The sequence below is a fragment of the Crassostrea angulata genome, chromosome 10, assembly GCF_025612915.1.
Source record: "Crassostrea angulata isolate pt1a10 chromosome 10, ASM2561291v2, whole genome shotgun sequence".
Taxonomy (NCBI): domain Eukaryota; kingdom Metazoa; phylum Mollusca; class Bivalvia; order Ostreida; family Ostreidae; genus Magallana; species Magallana angulata.
Window position 1 is genome coordinate 30145525 of NC_069120.1, and position 21119 is coordinate 30166643.

A 21119-nucleotide genomic window follows, 5' to 3' on the forward strand; every position below is an offset into this window, starting at 1 on the left:
TCGATTGGTCGAAATCTACAGCGGCTGAAACTGACAGGGATATAGACACGCCCTGTTTATCGATTGGTCCAAACCTACAGCGACCAAAGAAAATTCACGGACTGCAAGAAATAATCATGATGATGTCAAATTCCCAAAAGAGACGATTTGGCTGTTTCTCATAGCTAACGTACTGATGCCCATTATCAGTAATTTTGGCGAATTTTACTACTTTTTACAATTAATTTATTAATTTGTTAAAAGAAAGATGTAAATATTAACAACAAAATGTTTATTCTGATGATTCATGCGGGTGGCGATCATTGCAGACAAAAATTATATAACCCGCAAAAGCGTGGTTTTTTAATGTATTTTTTCAGCAATGTCGCCACCTTCATACCTCGCATGAATCACCATAGAAAGAATTTTATTAGTGTAAAATACACCGTACATGTTTTGGTATACGTGGCGAAGACCAAAACGTTTAAATTGCAGCATGCAAACCGTTATATAGACTTGATAATGTAAACAAGAATTTATTTACATCAATGTATTAAGAGGACGAAGTAAAAAGATTTAGTGTCGACGGTGGCTGAGAGTGTCCGGCGAAATAGGCCACAAGTTTTTCATCAAGAAATCATCCCTTTTCATATGTTGATCGTATTCTCAAGTCTCCGACGGTAAATGTATTACAATACAATTAACTACAGTGTAGTCTAAATAATGAAGTCCAATGTAAAATAAGAAAAACAACTTATGCTTTTATTTCTGCCGCAATTTTTTTTGGGGAACACTTATCCCCTACTCACCCCTACTTATTTAAGTTTTCATCCGACATTGATGTTTTGATCTCTCCTCAGTACAAGTAACTGATCGTGTTCAGCCACTGACAAAGACGAATCACAAAGGAGATTTTTGACATCTCCATTTTTTGACTGTTAATCTTTCTTTTGAAATAAACAATAAAATGAACTATAACAATTGTTGATTTCACGTTCACAGTTTTATGCCCATAAGCGTAGCCCGATGCACGTTCAAACAGCGTCCACTGCTAATCAACAAGTCATGAGTTCGAACCTCGCTGCGGCTATTTAACTGTTTATATTTACAAAGATTTTAAATTTTTTATAAATTTTTTTAGCTGGAATTTTCATGATAGAAATTAATTATGAAATTTTAATTTACATCTTCATACAAAAGTGTTTTAGGAACTCTATGAAGATTTTCATATCTTCATATTCAAATCCGCCATACACGAACACGATTTCTTAATATCACGTTTGTCAACAAACTATCCGTAAGAAAGGTATATTAATTTGTACGTTATAAAAATCGCCAATTTATCCAACTACCGATTTATATAATAATGTATGTTTAGTATAAATGTACTAGTTTATTTAGACGATATCGTTCATAACATTACAATTCATTTAAAAAGTAATCTTGACTGAAAACGACTTTGTAAAAATACCATCTGAAGGTGATAATGATTTTGTGGACAAATAATAACCTTTCAATCCTCAATAAAAATAAAAATAACTATTCTTGAGCATGATACGACGTTTTGTGAAATATGATGTTAACAACAGCTTTTTAATAGCATCACAAAATCGTCTACCAACTAAAACTTCACCAAAATAAATCATTTGCAATTTGCTTGCTAAAAGCGGTTCAGCGCTTATTCAAAGGTTTATTAGATAATCAAAAGTGCGTATTTCCCAGCTATAATCTATTTGTTTCTTTATTTATGCCAATGAAGTGATCATGAAAAACTGAGCGAGATTACCATTTTATTTCATTAATTGTTAAGCGTTCAAATTTTCTTGGAACTTTTTAGTCCATAAATAAAAAAAACAATTCACCGATTTACTGGACACAAAAGTTTAATATTCAATTTACAAAAGAAAAAGTTTCCTCATAATTTTTCATCAATATTATCACAGGCTGTGTGGATTGAGAACCACAAAATTAATTCACTTTGACACTTTCCCTCCTGGATGGAGTCTCGGAGATCCTCTGTTTGGTCATCTCCATATTCCTGCGCTCCACCAGCTGACGGAGCTGGAGAAACTTCTCGGCTGCAGGGAAGAATTTCCTGACGAAGAAGATGTGGACTTGGTGAGTCCAGAAGTTGAACTTTCGAGTGGCCTCGTCTAGCTCATCCTCCTCTTCTTCATCTTGCTCAGCAATAGCAACGCCACCTATCAAAATTTTTAATTTGCATTCAGTGTTAAAAATTGTCATGTTTAATAGCGAACTTTTATTTTTATTTTATGAAACTGTATTTTACGATTCTCAAATTAGCTCTCTTCCTTTTTTTTTTAACTGATTACAGAAAAACCTTGATTTTGATTGGAACAAATATTAAGTTTAAAATTTATTAGGTATACAATTTTGCATGCCTGCTCTGGTGTACGCATTATTCAACTGAGAAGAAGGCAATAGTTGACTAATAATGAATTTCCTGTTAAACAGGACTGCTTTCATTCACAATCATCTTACCTTTAACCCCTTCTTCGTCATCCTCGCCCCCGTCTTGTCCCTCTGTGGTATGACCCCCAACGGACACAGAACTGTGCATTAGTCCACCATCTTCCGTGGCATTGGTGTGAGTACTGTAAAACGAGTTACTCTTCTGTACGTCTGGCGCCAAATCTAGATAAAACCAAAAAAAAATTTTTTCATATGCCTTTTAGAAAATGGTAACTCCATCTCCATCCTTTATATAACATAATACCAAGAGTTGAATTGTTCTCAATAATCAACATCAAATCGTCTATATTTGACTTAAACTATTACCTTTTGTGGACTCATGTCGGCTTGTTGTTCCCCCATCCACTCCAATGCTGACGGAACCTCCCCCAGTCACATTGGATATAGACTGGTGGACCTGAAGGTGAAAAAAGGTAACCTTATCACCAAACCTTCTATATATGAATTCAATGAAGTTTTCAATTTTCTATGAAAAGAAAGATAATCAAGTCTGAAAACCAAACAAATTTGACCGACCTCTGAGGGTTTGGCAATATCGCCATTTTTGGTGGTACCATCAGCAGACGACACAGCTCTGGTAGGGGACTGTGACTCCGGGGAGGCTGTGTTCTGTCTGGGAGAGACCACGCCCTGGGACTCAGCCCCGTCGATTCCTACCTGTAATAAGACATATCAAATAAAGTCTAGCTATCGTGTAATTAACATCGAGTGCTGGAAAAGTGAAATACTTTTGTATTTATAGCATTTTGAAATTTATAGAAAATAATTTTAAAAAAATAAAGTACTCCAATGTTTAAGATTATTTCAAAATATGAATGCAAATTATTGAAACATTTCTACGAAGACAGAATTGTCAACATACTAAGAAAAATGTATATATAACTACAGTTTCTCTGAATACATGTTCATACATTAATGGACTCGATAATTCTGAACTCTCTGAATCTAATAAAGCAGAGGTGGGGTTAGTTAATCAATAAATGTACCTGCTTAGCTAATCAGTATATATAACTAACTAAAAGCTCCCGTCTGAATAATGAATAATAAAACCTCTACACTTATAAATACTTGGGGTGGGGTTGTAAAAACAATTTTTCATTATAAATAAATATGTTACAAGCTCTGTTTTATTAAAAAAAAATCTCCAAGTTGAATAAAGTAAACATATATAACAATATATTCATGCATTTATAGAAACTTCAAACTTCAAGTACAAATTAAAAGCATTGTTTTAACAGTTTCATCACTTCAACAAACAAGTAAATTCAATACAATGTGGCTCAAATTACAATATGGCTTTCATTTTTCCAAAAATAGTTCTAAAGATTTTTTTATTTACAGTATAAATAAGCACCAAATTACATATTGTAATAATTTTGAATATAAGTAAATGTATTAAAAACTACAAATTCGCTATTTATTAACACTAAGAATTTATTATTCTACACTTCACCATTAAACTCTAAAATTATGATTTTCAAAATATTAAAATTAAATAAGTTTCTTAAAAGGAGGGGGGAAAGACTAATATAAATGGTATTATGATTAATAAAAAAAAGAAATAACAAACGAGGAAGATTGTTGTTGTTTTTTTTTTAATTCCTGAACTTACCACAAAACTGACAGACTTTGAAGTTATAAGGCTAAGTTGTGTAAATTCCTATAGATATCAATATAGTTAGGCAAAATTTCAAGAAATACATGCATATATATGAATTTGATTAAAATGAAACATCTGGTATACATTGGTGGAACCCAGTCCTTGGTTCTTTGGCATTTTACATGTACATTAGGGGTCCTCCACAACTTGTACTTTTTATCCCAGTACATCAAAACAAGAAGATTTAACTTTGGAAAGTGTTTCCACAAACACACAATAGTTTGTCTAACTTAGTACTACATGAAGCACAGTGAACATGGCATTTATATCCAACTTTGAAGACTTAATGTTTAATTGCATTGCAAAATCATATTTTAAAAATTAAAGGATTTTTTTTCTCCAAAAACTGTTATATTCATTCAAATACTTAGTCCTTTTTAGTCTTTAACAAACATGTAAATTCAATATAATGTGGCTCAAATTAAATTCAATTAAATTTATTTTAATTTTTCTCAAAATAGTTCTAAAGATGTTTTTATTTACAGTGATAAGAACCAAACTATATATTGTAATAATTTTGAATATAAGAGTTAATTGTTTAGTTGCATTGCAAAATCATTTTTAAAATCATAGAGTTTTTTCTCCAAAATTGTCATATTCATTGCATTCAAATACTTATTCATTTTTTAAATCATACACATGCTAGAATATGAAATACATGTATAACATGTTTGAGAATTTTTTCTACAGGTGTGGAGGACCCATAAAAACATTGATTTGGCCAACCAAGTAAATGAGTATGCTGACTTAATGATTGAGTGCAAAGTAACAAAGATGAGTTCAAAGGTCAAGGTTACCTGGCTGTCTAGGCGTGACCTTGACACTGGAATTGAGAACATGCTTTGTTCTGGGGTCATCACAGTGCTGGGGCGAGGCGTGGTGGGGTCTTTGATGACCGCCTCAGTTCCAAATACCTCAGCACATCCAATCAGTGCCTCGAAAAACTCCAGGAATGTCATCTGTGTAATAAAAAAACCTACTTTTTAGTGGCTAATTTTAATGCATAAAATTATCCATAGTGATGGATCATTCAAATGTGGGTTCATTTGATCATAAATTGCTTCTTCTGTCATACAAAAAAAACTACACATATACAAATCTAATCATGCAAGTATAAGTTTTGGTAATGACACAGTAATTGGAATGGTTTTCTTTTGTTAAATTAAGATACAACATATAGAAATAGTATCGAAAAACTCTTAATAACACAGTAATCTTTGTGAGTCTGTATTTTTGTACACAGTTTGTCACAAATACATTGCTGTAATATTGTGCATTGAAGATAAGTTACCTCTAGTTCCAAGTTACAACACCCTTCCCCATCCGCCACATTGGGGTCATCCTTTGACAAAATATCAATGATGGCCTTGGGAGTCAGGTCATTATTAATCAACTTCAAATCCTGAAACAGAAATTATAAAATATGACTGTGTATTGCTTTAATCAAAGTACACATGTACTTTGTTTCTGATTTTTTTTATCTAAATATTTTAAATTGATATGTAGAATGGTAGACCATACCTTCATCAAATACAAGAACTCTCTCATTTTAATGGCTGGGTCATAAGGTTTTTTCTGTAAATAAATACAATAATGAATACTGCTATATATAGTAAATATACTAAACTATACTATATATATGACTATATAACTATACCATATATATACACTTCTATGCAATGGTTTCACAAGATTCAACAAACTGTGCAAACATAATTATTTAAAGCAGCACCTAAAATTGAATTCAAATAATTTTTTTTAAAACAGCATATCCTTTTTGTTTAACAGCTAGGTCACAAAATTAACTTAAAATAGGGTTAATGTGTAACCATGCATTTTTATTTGGAAAAATTAATTTTTTCAATTAAAAATTAAAGTTTTCAATAGCAAACTGTACAATATCTGACCTTTCTAGGGGTGGAGAGGGACTGATAGATCTCATAGCCCTGGTCCCAGTGAACCACGGCATTAACAGCACGCCTAGGCTCCGTGTAGAAATGTCCTGGAAAAGATTGTTAAGGTCAATCACTGATTATAAAATATGATGGTCATGCAAATCATGTTCTGTTTTCTTAATTTTGATAATAATTAATTAACAGTGAAAGTTAATCATATTAATCAGTTACCTTTGACGTTGCAAGCATGTCGAAGAATTTTTTCAGAAATCAGTTTGGACATGCACCAATGCAGAATTGGTCCCTTGCATTCCCTAAAAATGACAATAACAAACAATCACTTAATATTTTCATATGACACACAAACAAGTCTTCAAAACACTGAATAAACAATGAAACAAAGCAGCTAGTATTTTGCTCAAGATAAATCAAGGTTTTATCATGGAAAAGTGGTATACAGTTTTATACTTGAAAAAAAAATTAAAAATCCAAAATGTATATAACAATCAATCAATCAAATAATGAATCAATAATGGCTAATTACTCTTCAGCCTCTTCCTTGTACATATGGTAGGCCAGCACGATGAGGTTGTTGACAAACTGTCTCAGGAGAATCTTTTCATAAGGATTGTGCAGTTCATACTTCTCTTTATTGTGGCCTATTGAAAAAAGCATTTCACATAATCTCTATATTGGCCCATATAATTATATCAGTGACAACATTAATTGATTTTAATATGATTATTAAAACAAGGTTTTTTAATTAATTTAATAAGGTTAAATATCTATTGCTACTGTACATTTGAATTATGTGTCACAACTTTTCACCTACACAGACATGTATGCATGTGATCCAGGGACTCACAATATTATACACTTTTACAAGAACAAAAAATGTTGATAATGAATTTAAAGGATATTTTGTATACTAGCTGCTAAACAATGACTCTAAGTAATCTCAGTGAGAGAAAAACAACTTTTATTCTAGATCGATTTCTTAGTATCTCATTACGTTTCTATAAATGAAAACCTGGTGAAACTGTGTTTATAACTTACCCAACTGCCGGTCCATTTCCATTAGAGTAGTCTCGCTGTGATGAAACTCGCAGTCCACAAGGAATCTCCAGAACTGCATCTTGTTCATCACAAACGTATTGTCGGCACTCTCGTCGTATCCCAGACTGCTGTAGAAGTTGTAGATCTTCCGCAGAGCACTGATGTGTCGCATCACTACATACAACACCTGTGTTCACAAAATATATCATTCCAATGTTACTGAATTTAAGTTTTGGAATCTTTAAGAAATCATAAATGCATGACTTCATTTATATGTATATCTAGTGCAGTGAATCTGATTTCTATTAATTTACACGATTGTGAAGCAAATGCTTGTAGAAAAAAAAATTATCACAATAGGCATGCCATGTCAACCGTACTTTAAAACAGACTGCCTGGTTAACAGATTTTGTTACTTTGGTTGTTGTTTTTTTAAATATATCATTAAATTTTTTTACTGAGTTAGATAGACTCGATCTATGAGAGATTTGTCTTTCACTGGTTGTACTGAATTACGCTATCAATTTTAGACATTTACCATTACATTTCTGACTGTACATGTATGTTATACTTTTGGCAGGTGTTTGTTGTGTACGTCTGTCTGTCTGCCTGTCTGTCTGTCAAGTAGACCTTACCTGGCTGGATTCCTCCTCTCGGTCAGTATCAGTGAACTCGGCCAGCAGGTGCTCTATGTTGAGCTGGAAGCTGGGACTTATCGTGTTCCTGCTCTCATTACTGTGGACTGACAGATTGTCTGTAAAGACCATTCATAAAAAGTGATTTATTTGAAAAAAAATTCAGTTTATTGATAAAGTTGAAAGATATACCCCGTAATAGAATTTGTTGAAATTTGACTTAATTTGATATCAAAAGAACAAGAGCATACTTTTGAATTAATAACTCAAATATGAGCTCAACAAAATTAACACACCATATGGAAGAGGAGTCCTTGTTCGGATCTGACTTATATCTGGAGTGGTCGTTCCGTCCATGGTGAAATCTGGATACTCCACAATGTGATCGTTGGCAAACATTCCCTCATATATCCTTCCATTTTTGAAAACAAATTTTCCCTATTCAATGAAAGAAAAAAGAGAGGATATAATTTTATGTGACAGTGCATGCATATGCATGCATATGTCCGTGTGATTTTATTGGTAACATGTACCTAAAACTGGTGGAATATTTTAAGCTATTCCCTCTGCTACACTTTATAAGCAATTTCAATGAGATATATATCAAAACAAGTAACTGGGGGGGGGGAAGCATTTTTATACATGTATTACCTTCCCATGCTTCATGTTATCTTTCCAGCCTCCTTCATATTTAGCTCCATTAGCATAGTAAAAAGTACCGAATCCATGCCTCAGGCCATTCACAAAATCCCCGTCGTACATATTCCGGAGTGGATACTGAGATCCGGATACTCTCCTCAGCATCCAGAGGTGCTGACCTACTCCATGCTGTAATGTGGAATCAAGACATGAACTATGATTCTAAAATCATTTTGTTTAAGTTGATAAATTGATAATGAATGTAATTTATTGTAAAAAATCTAAGTAACTTTTTACATGTAATTACGGTAAACAAATTTTGCATTTCATTTCATTTTGTTATGTCTCTAACCTTGGCAAGATTTTTTGTTGGTAAAAATATTTGGACTTGTGCTCTCACTAGTGAAAGTATAATTTATGATTACCGTTATAAATGAAAATTAAAATAAGCCAAACCAAATCTTACAGAGATTATAATGTATGTACATTTAATGGACCATAAGATTTAAAATACATGAAGTGCCATTTCTCAAGAGAATAATAATGAAATCAATTGATTAACTGCCTGTGGGGATATTGTCCACATGCAGTGTACATTCTGAAAAAAAAAAATGTAAGATATTTCCTTTAATTTACCTGAATTCCATTCTCCCAGTTTCCTGTGTACATTTGATTCCTATCAAGCCACTTCATGGTTCCCTCCCCATGTCGAATGTTGTTGAACCACATCCCCTGATAGATATTCCCCGAAGGATACTGACGAGTCCCCCAGCCATGTTTGACATTGTTGATCCAATCTCCATCATAATAAGATCGACCTTCGCTATCGTAGTCCATCTTGCCCTGTTAAACAAAAGGAAAACAGAGTTATCTGAACTTATCTCTCACTCCTCCATCCAAGTGACTTTTTTATGAACATTTAATTTTGTTTTTAAGTAGATTGGATACACAGAGCTACAAACATTTTAAGTTATCTACTGGTACAATTAAATGGCAATTTGTTTAGTGTTCTAGCTGTGCTTATTTGTTCTAATATCAGCATCATGACATCTTTCTTATAATCTTTTAAAAACATAAGTATTACCTATATATCTATACATCGATTATAATGATTTTGAATCTAATAAAAGGAATTATCTGCAACTGGACACTTACCTTGCCATGACGCTTGCCCAGTGACCATTCACCTGAGTAAGATAACTTGCTGTTCTTACACTTGAAGGTTCCAATTCCATGCCTCTTCCCATTCAAAACTTCACCATCATAAGCACTGCAAGAAAATAAATGGATATAAAAAGTCACCCCAAAGCCATACACATTAAAAACTATACATGTACTTTTGAGGTACATGGCATAAATTTATTTTCAAACTGTGCATTTCCTCACCTCCCGTCAGGCCATCTATAAACTCCTTTTCCAGTCACTTGATTCTGGAAAAACTCCCCCTATAGGCAAGATAAACAATAGGGTTACTATGGTTCTTTTTGTCTCAATTTGCGGTTATTTAGTTCAATATTTTATAAGATTTAAAGTAAGAAAATGTCATTCAATAACAAAAAATATTTTCAATAATTTTAACTAAATACACGTCATGTACATTTGTAATACATCTGACAGAACTCTACTTGAAATGTATCCAACATAATGATCAAATGTATTAATATCATTCCTTATTTTTAAATTGATCTTTTTTCCCTCTTTTCATGTATTTTCATTGATTTTTCATTGTTACTGCATATATTTTAAAAAGTTGATAGTCAGCTGTGTCTCAGATCATTACTGGATCTCATTGCTGCATGATTTCTTGTCTTCTACCAACGTGAGCTGGGACATTGAGACTCAGAACAAATGAGCTATACATATAACTGATAGGTACTGACCTGGTACACCACTCCATCACTCCAAGTATACTGACCGTGACCATGCATTAGACCCTCACAGAACTGCCCCTATTAAATAACATGTAAACAAAACAAATTATTTATAGTTAGGCTGCATAAATTTATTTCAATGTCATAATGTAAAGTAATAGTAAATATAATCCTAAATGAATTTCTCTCACAACTCTTTGCACACATCATATACATGTAGGATCATTAACTATATATGTATATATACATGTATGCTGATGTTTAAACTTAGCATTTTAAATTTTTTGTAAGTGATTGTGTGTGTACAAATATTTGTGAGCAAGACTGAATGGAATTTCAATACTTGGAATCATCAAGGTTTGCATCCTCCTTATAAGCAATGTATTAAGTCGAATCCTACTGATAACCAGATTTCCAAGTTTAAGTGTATCAGTTCCCAAGAAAAAGAGCATCGGGTATTAACCAATAAATAATAGACCACACCATGATCAAGTTAGTTAAAATTAACACTATTTGATCAGTTGATGCATTAATTGACATATACATTCAAAAACATTAACATATTTAATTTTCTTGGCAAGGGGATGTACACCCTCTTAATCCTCTTGTATTATAGTTATGAACCAGTAGATATATATCTATCTGAGTCTTTTTGAGATGATCAATCTCACCTTGTATGTATGACCTCCTGTAAAAAGGGCATAGCCTTCTCCCTCATACATTCCTCTCGTTTTATCACCTTCAAAACTGCAATGAAAGCTCATAAATTATCGCTCATACATAAAATTGAATGCTTCAGCATTAATTAAAACAACATTCTATTTATTTCTTCTTTTTTTTAAATTTAAAACCCACGTTTCGATAATTAGTTCAGAAAGAACAGGTTCATCATAAATAGGCTCTGGTGAGGGATCTTTTGGGGGGTCCAAAACCTCAGTTTGATCTTCCGTTGGTGAAGATTCAGTTTCAAGTGCAAGCGATTCATCCTTTTTGTCCTCTTCTGCAATAGACTCCTCGCTTTTCTTAGCGCTAGTTTTTGGTTTTTTGGGCATTTTCCTTGCGACTATTCGTTGTCAAGTCGGAAGTCAATGTAAACAATCGCTGGCCCGCAGTAAAGGATTATAGACAATTTGTACTTCAATTTATTTCGAACATGGATAAAATTTTGGATGAATTATTTTCATCTCGATTTTATAATTTTATATATTCTTGAAAGTAATTACAACAACACAGAATAGATTAATAATACTGCAATAAGCTACGATATAGGAGAGAGGACTGAAAGAAACCAGTTTTTCTTATGAGAACCAGTTTATAGAGCGAGTGAAAGTTGACAGACGAAAAAATGGATGTTGTTTCATTTAGTCATTATCTGAGTTACAGTGTCATTTTGACGAGTCTCTTTGTTAAAGTACCTCAAATCTTATCTGTCTTAAATGCAAGAAGCACAAAGGGATTAAGCTTAAGCAGCGTATTGCTGGAAGAAATAGGGTAAGATATATATCAGCTGATCAGCATTGTACAGTTGTACACTGTACATGTAGCTGTACAACTCAGTACAGCATTACACATGTTACATGTGCACTGCTCGGTCAATATATTATCACATGATTTATATTATCTTCATATTAATTATCATATTTTCCGAGTCACTACATCATATTTTTTTTTCAGTTTGTTAAATGTTAATATATATAGTTTGTCTGAACAACAATTTAAAAGTGAGGTCTTGTGATCAACACTGAGTTACAAAGACTAGTATGCAGTATACAGCCCGTGCATCACACAGTGTGTGTTAAACTGTAACACATATACATGTAACAAGAGAATTAGAAATATTATTGTGTACATGTAATAAATATTAAATAGGAAAGTCCATTGTCGGCCAGTTTTCATAGGCACACATTTGGCAAGTTACACAAGGGTTGCTGGTTCAAGTCCCAATGTGGACATAGATGCTATGTGTATTTGGATAAGGCACAGTAATGTATATGGTTCAAGAGTTAAGATAGCACAGCTGAAAAAGGATAATCACACGTCAACATGTGACTATAAATACATCAAGAGGATCCTATCCAAGCGGAGCTGCTCTATGATCCTCATTCACTTAGTACACAGAGACTAAGTGTCACCATAGGCCCTATTTGTTTCCAGCCATATAGTCTTGAAAGGATAAAAGTACCATCTAGAATATGTACCAATATTCCTTGAAAAACTCATTCAAAGCTAAAGTACTGTTATATTCTTGGGAGTGATATTATTGCAGGAAGACAATATTCATTATTTGGTTGATTCAAACTCATCTATCGTTGATAATTTTTATCTACCTATCAGTAGTACATACATGTTCTAAATAAATGTCTTTGACCTCTTATGGTGATTAGATAAGACACGACATGAAGAACTAGAAGTTAGAGCCTGATAATGGTATATGAAGTAGATAAACAGTTCCTGCTGGCTGCAAACCCTTTAAGCTTCTCACAATGTATTTTACAGGCAGCTTGAATTTAATCACTTTTGAGCATAACAATTTTTGAGAACTATGATAAATTGCTTATTTTAGTATGATATCTATCTTTTCATGTGGATTTATATTACATAAAATCTCACCACAAATGCATCTGGTGCCAATTGACATGCATTTAGAAGTCAAATATAATACCTGTATTTCTTTAAAGCTCTTTGATAAGTAATTGACTTATTGTAAATTCTTTTCTGATATACATTCCTGTAGTACACAAATAATAATTAATTGAAAGGGTTTGTAAAGATAAACTAGATCTTTCATAAATGATTCCTTTTGTATCTGGATTACACAGTGTAGAGGACTAGTATAAGAATTAGATCATCATCAGTAAGACATTTATGTATATCAAAAACTGATTTTTTTTTTTTAAATACAATCAGTTTAGATTTGCACTTGATCTCTGACAGAATACATCATTTAAAAACAGGTGATTAATTTCATAGACTTTGTTGATTAACTAATGCATTTATTTTACTGGTATATGAATATATTGTTGGCTTTAATGCTACACTTTTAAAGTTTGCTTTACATATGATGTAAAAATGTGAGACTTTTTCAGCAGAAATTAATTAAATGCAGCTTTTAAGATTTTCTTCTGTTTGTTTTTCAAATGAATTCCATGTACTCAAACATGTAGACAGATTTTAATGTGGGTGAAATGGTTTTAATTGCAATAAATTACTGAGCTTTCCTCATTTTTTTTACCGGTGTATGGTTTTTTTTCAGATATTCAATTTTGTTGACCTATAATTTTGCTCTGGGCTATCCTCTTGCTTCCTATTTTGAATACACTGTGCTGGTTCTGCAAGGTAATTTATGAACATGAATGGAGTATTAATTGCATGTATTCAGAGTTTGAATTTTATTCATTATCATCAGATTTATTAAATTATTTTCAAATATAAGTAGTAGTCTTGGGAATGACTGGTAAATCTTAAAAATTGTTTGGAGGTTTTTACTTTTTGACAGTTTTTATTGTGAAATTTGAACAGAAGAATTAATTGATGATTTGATCTTAAAACTGTTTTATTTTTTCAGAAAGCTTTATGTACCAATAATATAATGTTCTGTTAAAATAAGGTTTTTCTTTGTGCTTTACATAAATGTATATATTTAGTACATGTCATGCGCGGATCTAGAGGGGGGGTCGGGGGGGTCCCGACCCCCCCTGGAAAATGAAAATTTATTAAATTTACATAGTAAAATTATCGCGAAAATATGCCTCGGACCCCCCCTGGCAAACACAATTATCCTTCGGACCCCCCCTGGAAAAATTTTCTGGATCCGCGCATGCATGTAGTCAGATGTACTTTGCAATATTATTGAAGAAGCTAGGTTTCCATAAATTAATTACCGGGTATCTATACTTAGCTTAATAATTAAATTACAGATTTACATATGATAATTATCATATTGATCTTGTTTTGTAGATTTCATTTTGATAATTGCAATTCTTCACTTTGATGGTCTTCTAAAAATCCACATCTTGCCAGCCTTTCTGTTGTATCCTTCAATTGTGTGTGTCCGTAGGAGTTGTCATTCTTGATACAGTAATGCCTAGTGACAAGATACTTCTTGGCATCTAAAGTATGGGACATCTCTATAATACATGTATTGTGACATTCTTTCTTTTTCCTCTCAAAATTTTGGTGTCTTGCAACATTATAAGCGCATCTGCTACTGATCTGAAAGTCAAGGGTTCGAAACCTGGCCAAAATAGGCATAATTTAAAGTGCATTTTAATTAAGGTTATACATTTTGTACATGCAGTTTGACAATTTTAAAATTGTGATATTTTGAATATGATGTACGTACTCTCAATCGTTTCTCTTAAGGTGTCCCATACCACATTGATTATAGATCTGCAACAGAAAACTTGTTGGAAAAGTCACAACTACATATTAAATTTTTTCGGATATATATATAAAAAACTAAGTAACAAAAGACTTACAGCTTTTTAACACACTACATGCAATGATACCTCACAATATAATTTTGACCACTTGACTTGTGAACTCAGATATTTCCTTGTGTACACTGGAATAGCATTGAGATGGTTCCCGGATTTTGTCCTTACAACTGTTATTGTAAGTTAATTTCACATTAAACATACTTAATATCTGAGTATTTTATAGATGAAGAGCACTCTAGATTTCTTGAATTAATATCTGCTTAAAAACAAGAGAAGCACACCTCGCGGATTTTAAAATCTGGCTTTTATTTTCTGACAGTTGTGAACGATATGAAATTTTAACCAATATATCGTGGCCAAAATATTTTGAACCCCCTCTCCAATAGCAGTGAAAACTAGAGGGAGGTTCAAAATACCGCAGTCATAATATTTTATACTGGTAGATGTTAGTACCCGTAGCTGATTGCATGATACAGTAGAGCTTCTGACTCCTTCAAGGTTAAGTTATGTTGTGCTTAGGCTAATACCTATCTTGAAATAGTACTTATCATCAAATTAAAATTGGTTATATTTATGACTTACCAGTATGAATTACACATACCCGGTACATAGATTAAAGGTTCAAAATATAAAGTTTGTGTAATCCAAATGCTCTTATTCTGTGAATTTACATCTTATATAGGTATCATGTTCAAGAACAGATTATTACTCTTCTTTTACAGTTGCTATTTTTATATTATAAAGAGTATCCATTTACGCCAACAGCTGAGCGTTAAAACAGATGGACTATTGAGTCATTGCATGCATTGATGATTCAAACTGTCACCAAAACATTCATTTGCTGCAGATATGAAATTATTGAGCTGCATGGGCAGGGCTATTTATTGAGAGGACAATGCAAGTAGAACAAAACCCTTATCCCTGAAGGCTTGACTAATATTTCAAAACATTCATTTGAAACAGTAGAGAAGAACAATATTATAGCAAACACATTTGTAATGAATTCATGCTAACAGCAAAGTTAGTTTCATTTCTTGAAGCTTTGAAACATATACAACTGTATTTGTATAATTATAAACTTATTTGATATACTGTGGAAACATTTAAATTTGTGGGGGCCAATTTTCATGGATTGTTGGTTTTTTACTTATTCGTGGGGATTTGATTTCGTGCTTGCGTCAGTTTTAACCTTTAGTAAAAAAGAATACTCTTTTTAAATTTTCTTTCGTTGAGGATGTAAATTCGTGGGGAATAGCTACTCACGAATACCACGAATTCTAATGATTCCACAGTAATGAATGATGCTCATAGCAAATCAATATTGTTTATCCTTGGCACTTCACTAGTCTCTCTTGTCATTGTGTCTATGATTAATAACTAGGGGGGGGGGTGCTGCCTGCATCTTTTTAAAGAAAAGTATGAAGTCTCTGCAGATGACCAATAGTGATCAGTCTGTCCATTGTTCCGTCTGTCCATCTGAGATCGCTTGTCCAGAGCATATCTTCTCTCAACTTGACCAAATCTGGCTTCACCCACAGAGTGCCTTTGGGTAAAGGGTGCGCAGTGACTTTGAACCAGGTCTAAAGTTAAGTTCATAGCAGAGTTATATATAAAATCCTTGTCCAGGGCATATCTTCTCTTCCCTTGGTCAAATCTGGCTGATACTTCACTCACAGAGTGTCTATGGTCAAAGGATGTTCGGTTACTTTGATTGAAGTTGTAGCACATGGTCATATTGGACCACGCAAAAATCTATTTTTCAGAGCATAGACTCTTTTTACTTAGCCCTATTTGGCTCATATTTCACATAAAAAGAACTTTTGAGTAAAGGGTGTGTTGTGACCTTGAACCAATTTTCATGATCAAATGTGAAGGTCATAGCAGAATTATATGAAAAATCCTTGTCTGGAGCATATCTTTTCTCCCTTTGCTCCAATCTGGCTCATACTTCACCTTCATGGTTCTTTGATCAAAGGGTATGCAGTGACCTTGAATTATATTTGTAGGTTCAAGTGTCAAGGTCATATCGGATCACACAAAAGTCCTTTTTAAAAGCATATATATACTCTCTACTTAGCCCTTTTTGGCTAATACTTTACGTAAACAGAGCTTTTAGGTTAATGGCTTGCAGTGATCTTATTCCAATGTCTAGTAAGTTTAAGACCATAATTTCTCATTTGTTTAATCTTGCTCATATTGAACAAATATGCCTGTATGTAAGGGGTGATGAGATTGAATTAGAAGTTTTATGCCAGCTGGAAAATTTTGAAGTTAAAGGTTAAGGTCAAAGCAAAATCCTTTGAAATTTCTTTGAAATTCTTTTAATCCCATTGTCAATTATTTCAGCGGGTTTTTTTTTTTGATGGTCACCATCTCACTGTTGTCTAGTTAAGCTAGTTTTTCCTGTGTATGGCTTCTAGCTTTCTAAATGTCCCAATAAATAAGTGGTGTTGATTATTTATGACCAGTCCAGTTTTGATTTTGTTTTATTTTGTAGGGCTTGGTGACTCCATTGTCCTTTAGCAGTAAATTTGCTCAGATAAAGCTACTGTACACCAGTAAGAACCCTGGACAGGTCAGTCTGGCCACCTGGGGCCTCGTCGCCTATGGAGCCACGGGTACGTCCACAACCTCGCGTCACCCACCTATAATAGATTTATTACTTCACAAACCGAAATTATTTGATTGATTCTTAGTGAATTGATATCCTTAGTGTTGATTCTTTATTTAGTTTATCCTTAGTGTTAAAAGACAAAATTTCAAAGAATTTCAAATACTCTGCCTGCAGTGCTTCTTTCTAATGGCAGAATTCCTGTTTAAACTTCTCATGCGATGAATCCAGGAATTTTTTCCAAGGAGCGTCTATTTTTTGCTCAATTAGGCCATTTTTTAATTAGTTGTTTTCAACACAAATTTTCAGAAATTGGAAAAATTAAATTTTCTACGTGGTGTCAGGTATATGAATTCATCCAAACCATCATAACCATTAGAAATATCAGAATATATATAATAAGATTTGAACGAGTTTTTAAAGAGGGAATTTACATTGGATACATAGGCGTCGGAACCGGGGGGGCTAGGGGGGGCTTAGCCCCCCACTTTTTTTTGCAAAGTTATACCTAACCATTAGAAACATAGCATGATAGAGGGTTCAGCCCCCCCACTTTTTCTCGCAAGAAAGATTATTGTTCCTAAATTTACCTTGAAAGATTGAGAAGTTGGATTCAGAAGCATACTAGCCCCCCCCCCCCCCCCCCCCCCCCCCGGATTAGTAATTTCAAGATTTTGGGAAAAAAAATTTGGGTAAGTAATTTTTTTTTTACGGAAGTATAGGTATACCCCCCCCCTCCCACGGATTAGGATTTCCATGATTTGGGGAATTATTTTTTCTCAAAATTTTTGAGGATTAGTCTAGCCCCCCCACTTTCAATTTGCTTCCGACGCCAGTGGGATACATATGTATGTGTGTCCATTCAGCCTTGAGAGCAAGATTTAAAGAAAAAAATCGCATGTATGTTTATCAAACAACGTACACTTCAAAAGTAAAAGCATGGTTAAAGGACAATTCCTATTCATTTTAGGGAATTCTGGTAAATATTTATTAAAATATCGTTAAAATTAAGATAGAAGTGTACGACTTGAACATAAACCTTTCCAATTCTTTAAAGCAAACATTTCAAATCAACAACTTGATATTTGTTGGATTTAGAAACAAAGGTTTTGAAGAAATGGATTGTTGGAAGGATGTCCAAAGTGAAAAATTGACGCGAGCAGATTAAGTTTATCCCAGTTTAATCAAAACAAGCAACCCGCCGTCTGAGCCGAATTTCGGGCTACCGGTATATTACATGTACTCGAATTACTAAGAGAAGAACAGGTTTAAAATTCAAAAGAAACTTTGATGAATTGATGAATATCGTCAAAATAATTAACCGGGAATTCATATCATTTTAATCACTGTCGATACGTTACTCTATTACTGTAAATCGCTAGATCTTTGGCTACCTTTCAAATTTAATATGAAACTTTTTGCCTACATTTACTGTCTAAATGTGTAATGTATGTCACTGAATAAAGAGAATAAAACTTGTGTTTTTGCTTGTACTGGGAGGCATTGTACAACCATGTAAATGTAACCCCCCCCCCCCCCCCCCCCCCCCCCCCCGGATACACCCAGAGCGTTCATGGGGATAGGAATAAACGAAATATTTCTATTCAAAGTGGTTTTCAAAAAAAAGATATTTAGTCTCTTCAACTATAAAAAAAAAAATTACATACATATTCCTAAATAATGCATTTTCCCCGCACAATATTTCGTTTCGCGAGGGGATGCTCCGCTTTGCGGTGCTCTTATTTTTTTAAAAAATCATCTTAACGTCTTTGTATGATTTTAATTTACGTGTATTTTTATAAACTGTAATGATTTTTTTTACAGCACGTGTAGTGACGTCATGCGTTTTGACGGGGGACCCCGGGGTGATACTGAACTTTTGCGTGGCTGCGTCCATGAATGTATTCATCTCCTGTATGATCGTGTATTACAGACAACAAGCCAAAGCGAAGAAAGAGTAGATCTGTATATTACATGTATATATACAGAGTAACTGTGCAGTACGTTTTTTTTTACGGCAAATATCACTGAAACTACTGGATAGTGCAAAAAATGTACTTACTGCATGGTTTCCGATATTTTATTGAATTTTTTAATATAAGTGAAAAATGAACAGAAAGAAAAACATTCAAAAGCAATTGCTTTTGATATCTCAAGTTACAACAACATATACAAGATTGTTTTGATTTAGATTTTTGTAACAAAATTTTACACAGGGATTTTTGAAAGCGATGTACTCATTTAATACGCAATTTTATATATAGAGTTTTTATAGTTATGTTTGATTGATGAGTGTTAGTATACTTGGGTATGGTGCTTAATGTTTGGATTTTTTTAAGCTAAAACAATAAATGTTTTGTAATATTTCATTGTTCTCTTCTTTTCACTTGGCATAGTGGGTTACTAACGAGTACTACAATAGCGGTCGTAATTACAGTTATAAATGTTTCAGTATCAGTGCGTCTTGTAGTGTTGATTGTAGTTTTGTTATGTGTACTTTGAGGGAGATACTTAACCTTGCACACTATAAGCCGATAATGTAGATTTATATATGTACATTGTAAAAAGTTAAGTAATTGAATTAAATAAATATAAACCACATAAACCTAATTATTAGTCGTCATATTAGGGTGGTACGTGTATTTATACATGTAAAGAAAATTCAAACATAAGGAATAATTAAGAGCTTTCGCTATTTCAAAGTTTTACTTTTTGATATGGGGGGGGGGGGGGGGTGGGGTGTCGTTGATATATCTGATTCTTGTATATGCTGCATAGGTTCACATGCAACTATGGTTCTGAGTTTTGCTTTTTTATTTGACGCAATTAAAACCGTATTATATCTTCATCAGCACACGTGTACCTCTCTCTCTCTCTCTTTGATTGCGACGTGCATGACATTGAGATTACTGGAAGGTAAACAAGCACTTGGAGCGAGGGTCATTCAAACCCTTGATGACGGCTTCCTGTACTCAGATTTCTTCTGGACGGTTTAAGGCTAATTAGCAAACAAGTTCTTGTTGGCGAGCTACATCGGTAGCGGCTTGATAGGACCAAAGGTACAAACTTTGTCCGACCTAGAAGTGTGTAGTATTACTACATGTAGCAGTACTTGTTATAGTAAATTAAAGGTTTTGTAACGCGTGTAGTATTTGGGTGGTGGAGGGGGTGTTAATATACCATGCTTTCCATCCACGGACCCTCAATATTAGTCGCCTCCTTCAACTATACCGTCTCTCATTCCCACTATGTTTTACGTTCACCGTTTCTACTCCATAAAATTTTTGTAACCCCCTCCCCCCACCCCAGCTGCTACCTCCTACCACCTGTTACCATCTTCACTCCATCGTCGGAGACCCACGGTCAGACTCGTATTGTAGGCGTGTATACATGCTGGCGGTGGGATTCTGACGATGCCTTCGCCCCTCATCTTTTCCTCTAACGCACAAATCACGGACCTTCTCTTACCCTATCCTACTCATTAAACCATCACAAATATGGGTGGTAACATTTTCTATAATCCTTTTTTTTCTCTTAATTTGTATTTCAAGATTTTTACAATTCAAAATAAAATGAATAAATCTTTATAAGAATTATTATCAGGAAAATATTTTGACAGGTTGAACTGTTTTGGTGGAACGCATGTGTACATAAACTAAGCAAGCACAAGTGTGATACAAACACAAATTTCCTTATTGCTGAGCAGCTTATTGCTGACTTTGTTCATCATCACCAGGATTTTTTCATCGATCCTAAAAAAAATTAATCGTATGCATTTTAAGCATCGTAAACAAAAAAGATACTAGTAATCAAATGGTTTGTTTGAAAGGGATCTTCGTAT

At 33.6% G+C, this 21119-nt stretch overlaps 2 protein-coding genes across 3 annotated transcripts; one reads left to right on the forward strand and one right to left on the reverse strand.

Annotated features, from left to right (window-relative positions):
- Positions 1-1756: 1756 nt before the first annotated feature.
- LOC128165595 (radial spoke head 10 homolog B-like) lies at positions 1757-11348 on the reverse strand. 2 transcript variants are annotated; one of them, XM_052830286.1, is made up of 21 exons: positions 11084-11348; positions 10900-10975; positions 10238-10306; positions 9744-9802; positions 9513-9627; positions 8994-9200; positions 8370-8546; positions 8015-8156; positions 7719-7837; positions 7084-7270; positions 6572-6686; positions 6259-6341; positions 6040-6134; positions 5654-5707; positions 5424-5534; positions 4930-5091; positions 4085-4132; positions 2989-3129; positions 2779-2869; positions 2482-2634; positions 1757-2180 (listed from the first exon to the last, which is right to left on the reverse strand). In XM_052830286.1, exons 1-21 carry the CDS (start codon positions 11278-11280, stop codon positions 1948-1950), a joined length of 2634 nt encoding a protein of 877 aa, XP_052686246.1. In that variant the 5' UTR covers positions 11281-11348; the 3' UTR covers positions 1757-1947. The 2 variants fall into 2 exon arrangements, with proteins under 2 accessions (XP_052686246.1, XP_052686247.1); XM_052830287.1 differs by lacking the exon at positions 4085-4132 and having other exon boundaries at positions 11084-11346.
- An 88-nt stretch (positions 11349-11436) lies between these two features.
- LOC128165596 (solute carrier family 66 member 3-like) lies at positions 11437-19647 on the forward strand. The gene is made up of 6 exons (XM_052830288.1): positions 11437-11719; positions 13482-13564; positions 14186-14258; positions 14776-14842; positions 17165-17285; positions 19103-19647. The coding sequence occupies exons 1-6, from the start codon at positions 11574-11576 to the stop codon at positions 19237-19239; spliced, it is 627 nt and encodes a 208-aa protein (XP_052686248.1). The 5' UTR covers positions 11437-11573; the 3' UTR covers positions 19240-19647.
- Positions 19648-21119: the final 1472 nt, after the last annotated feature.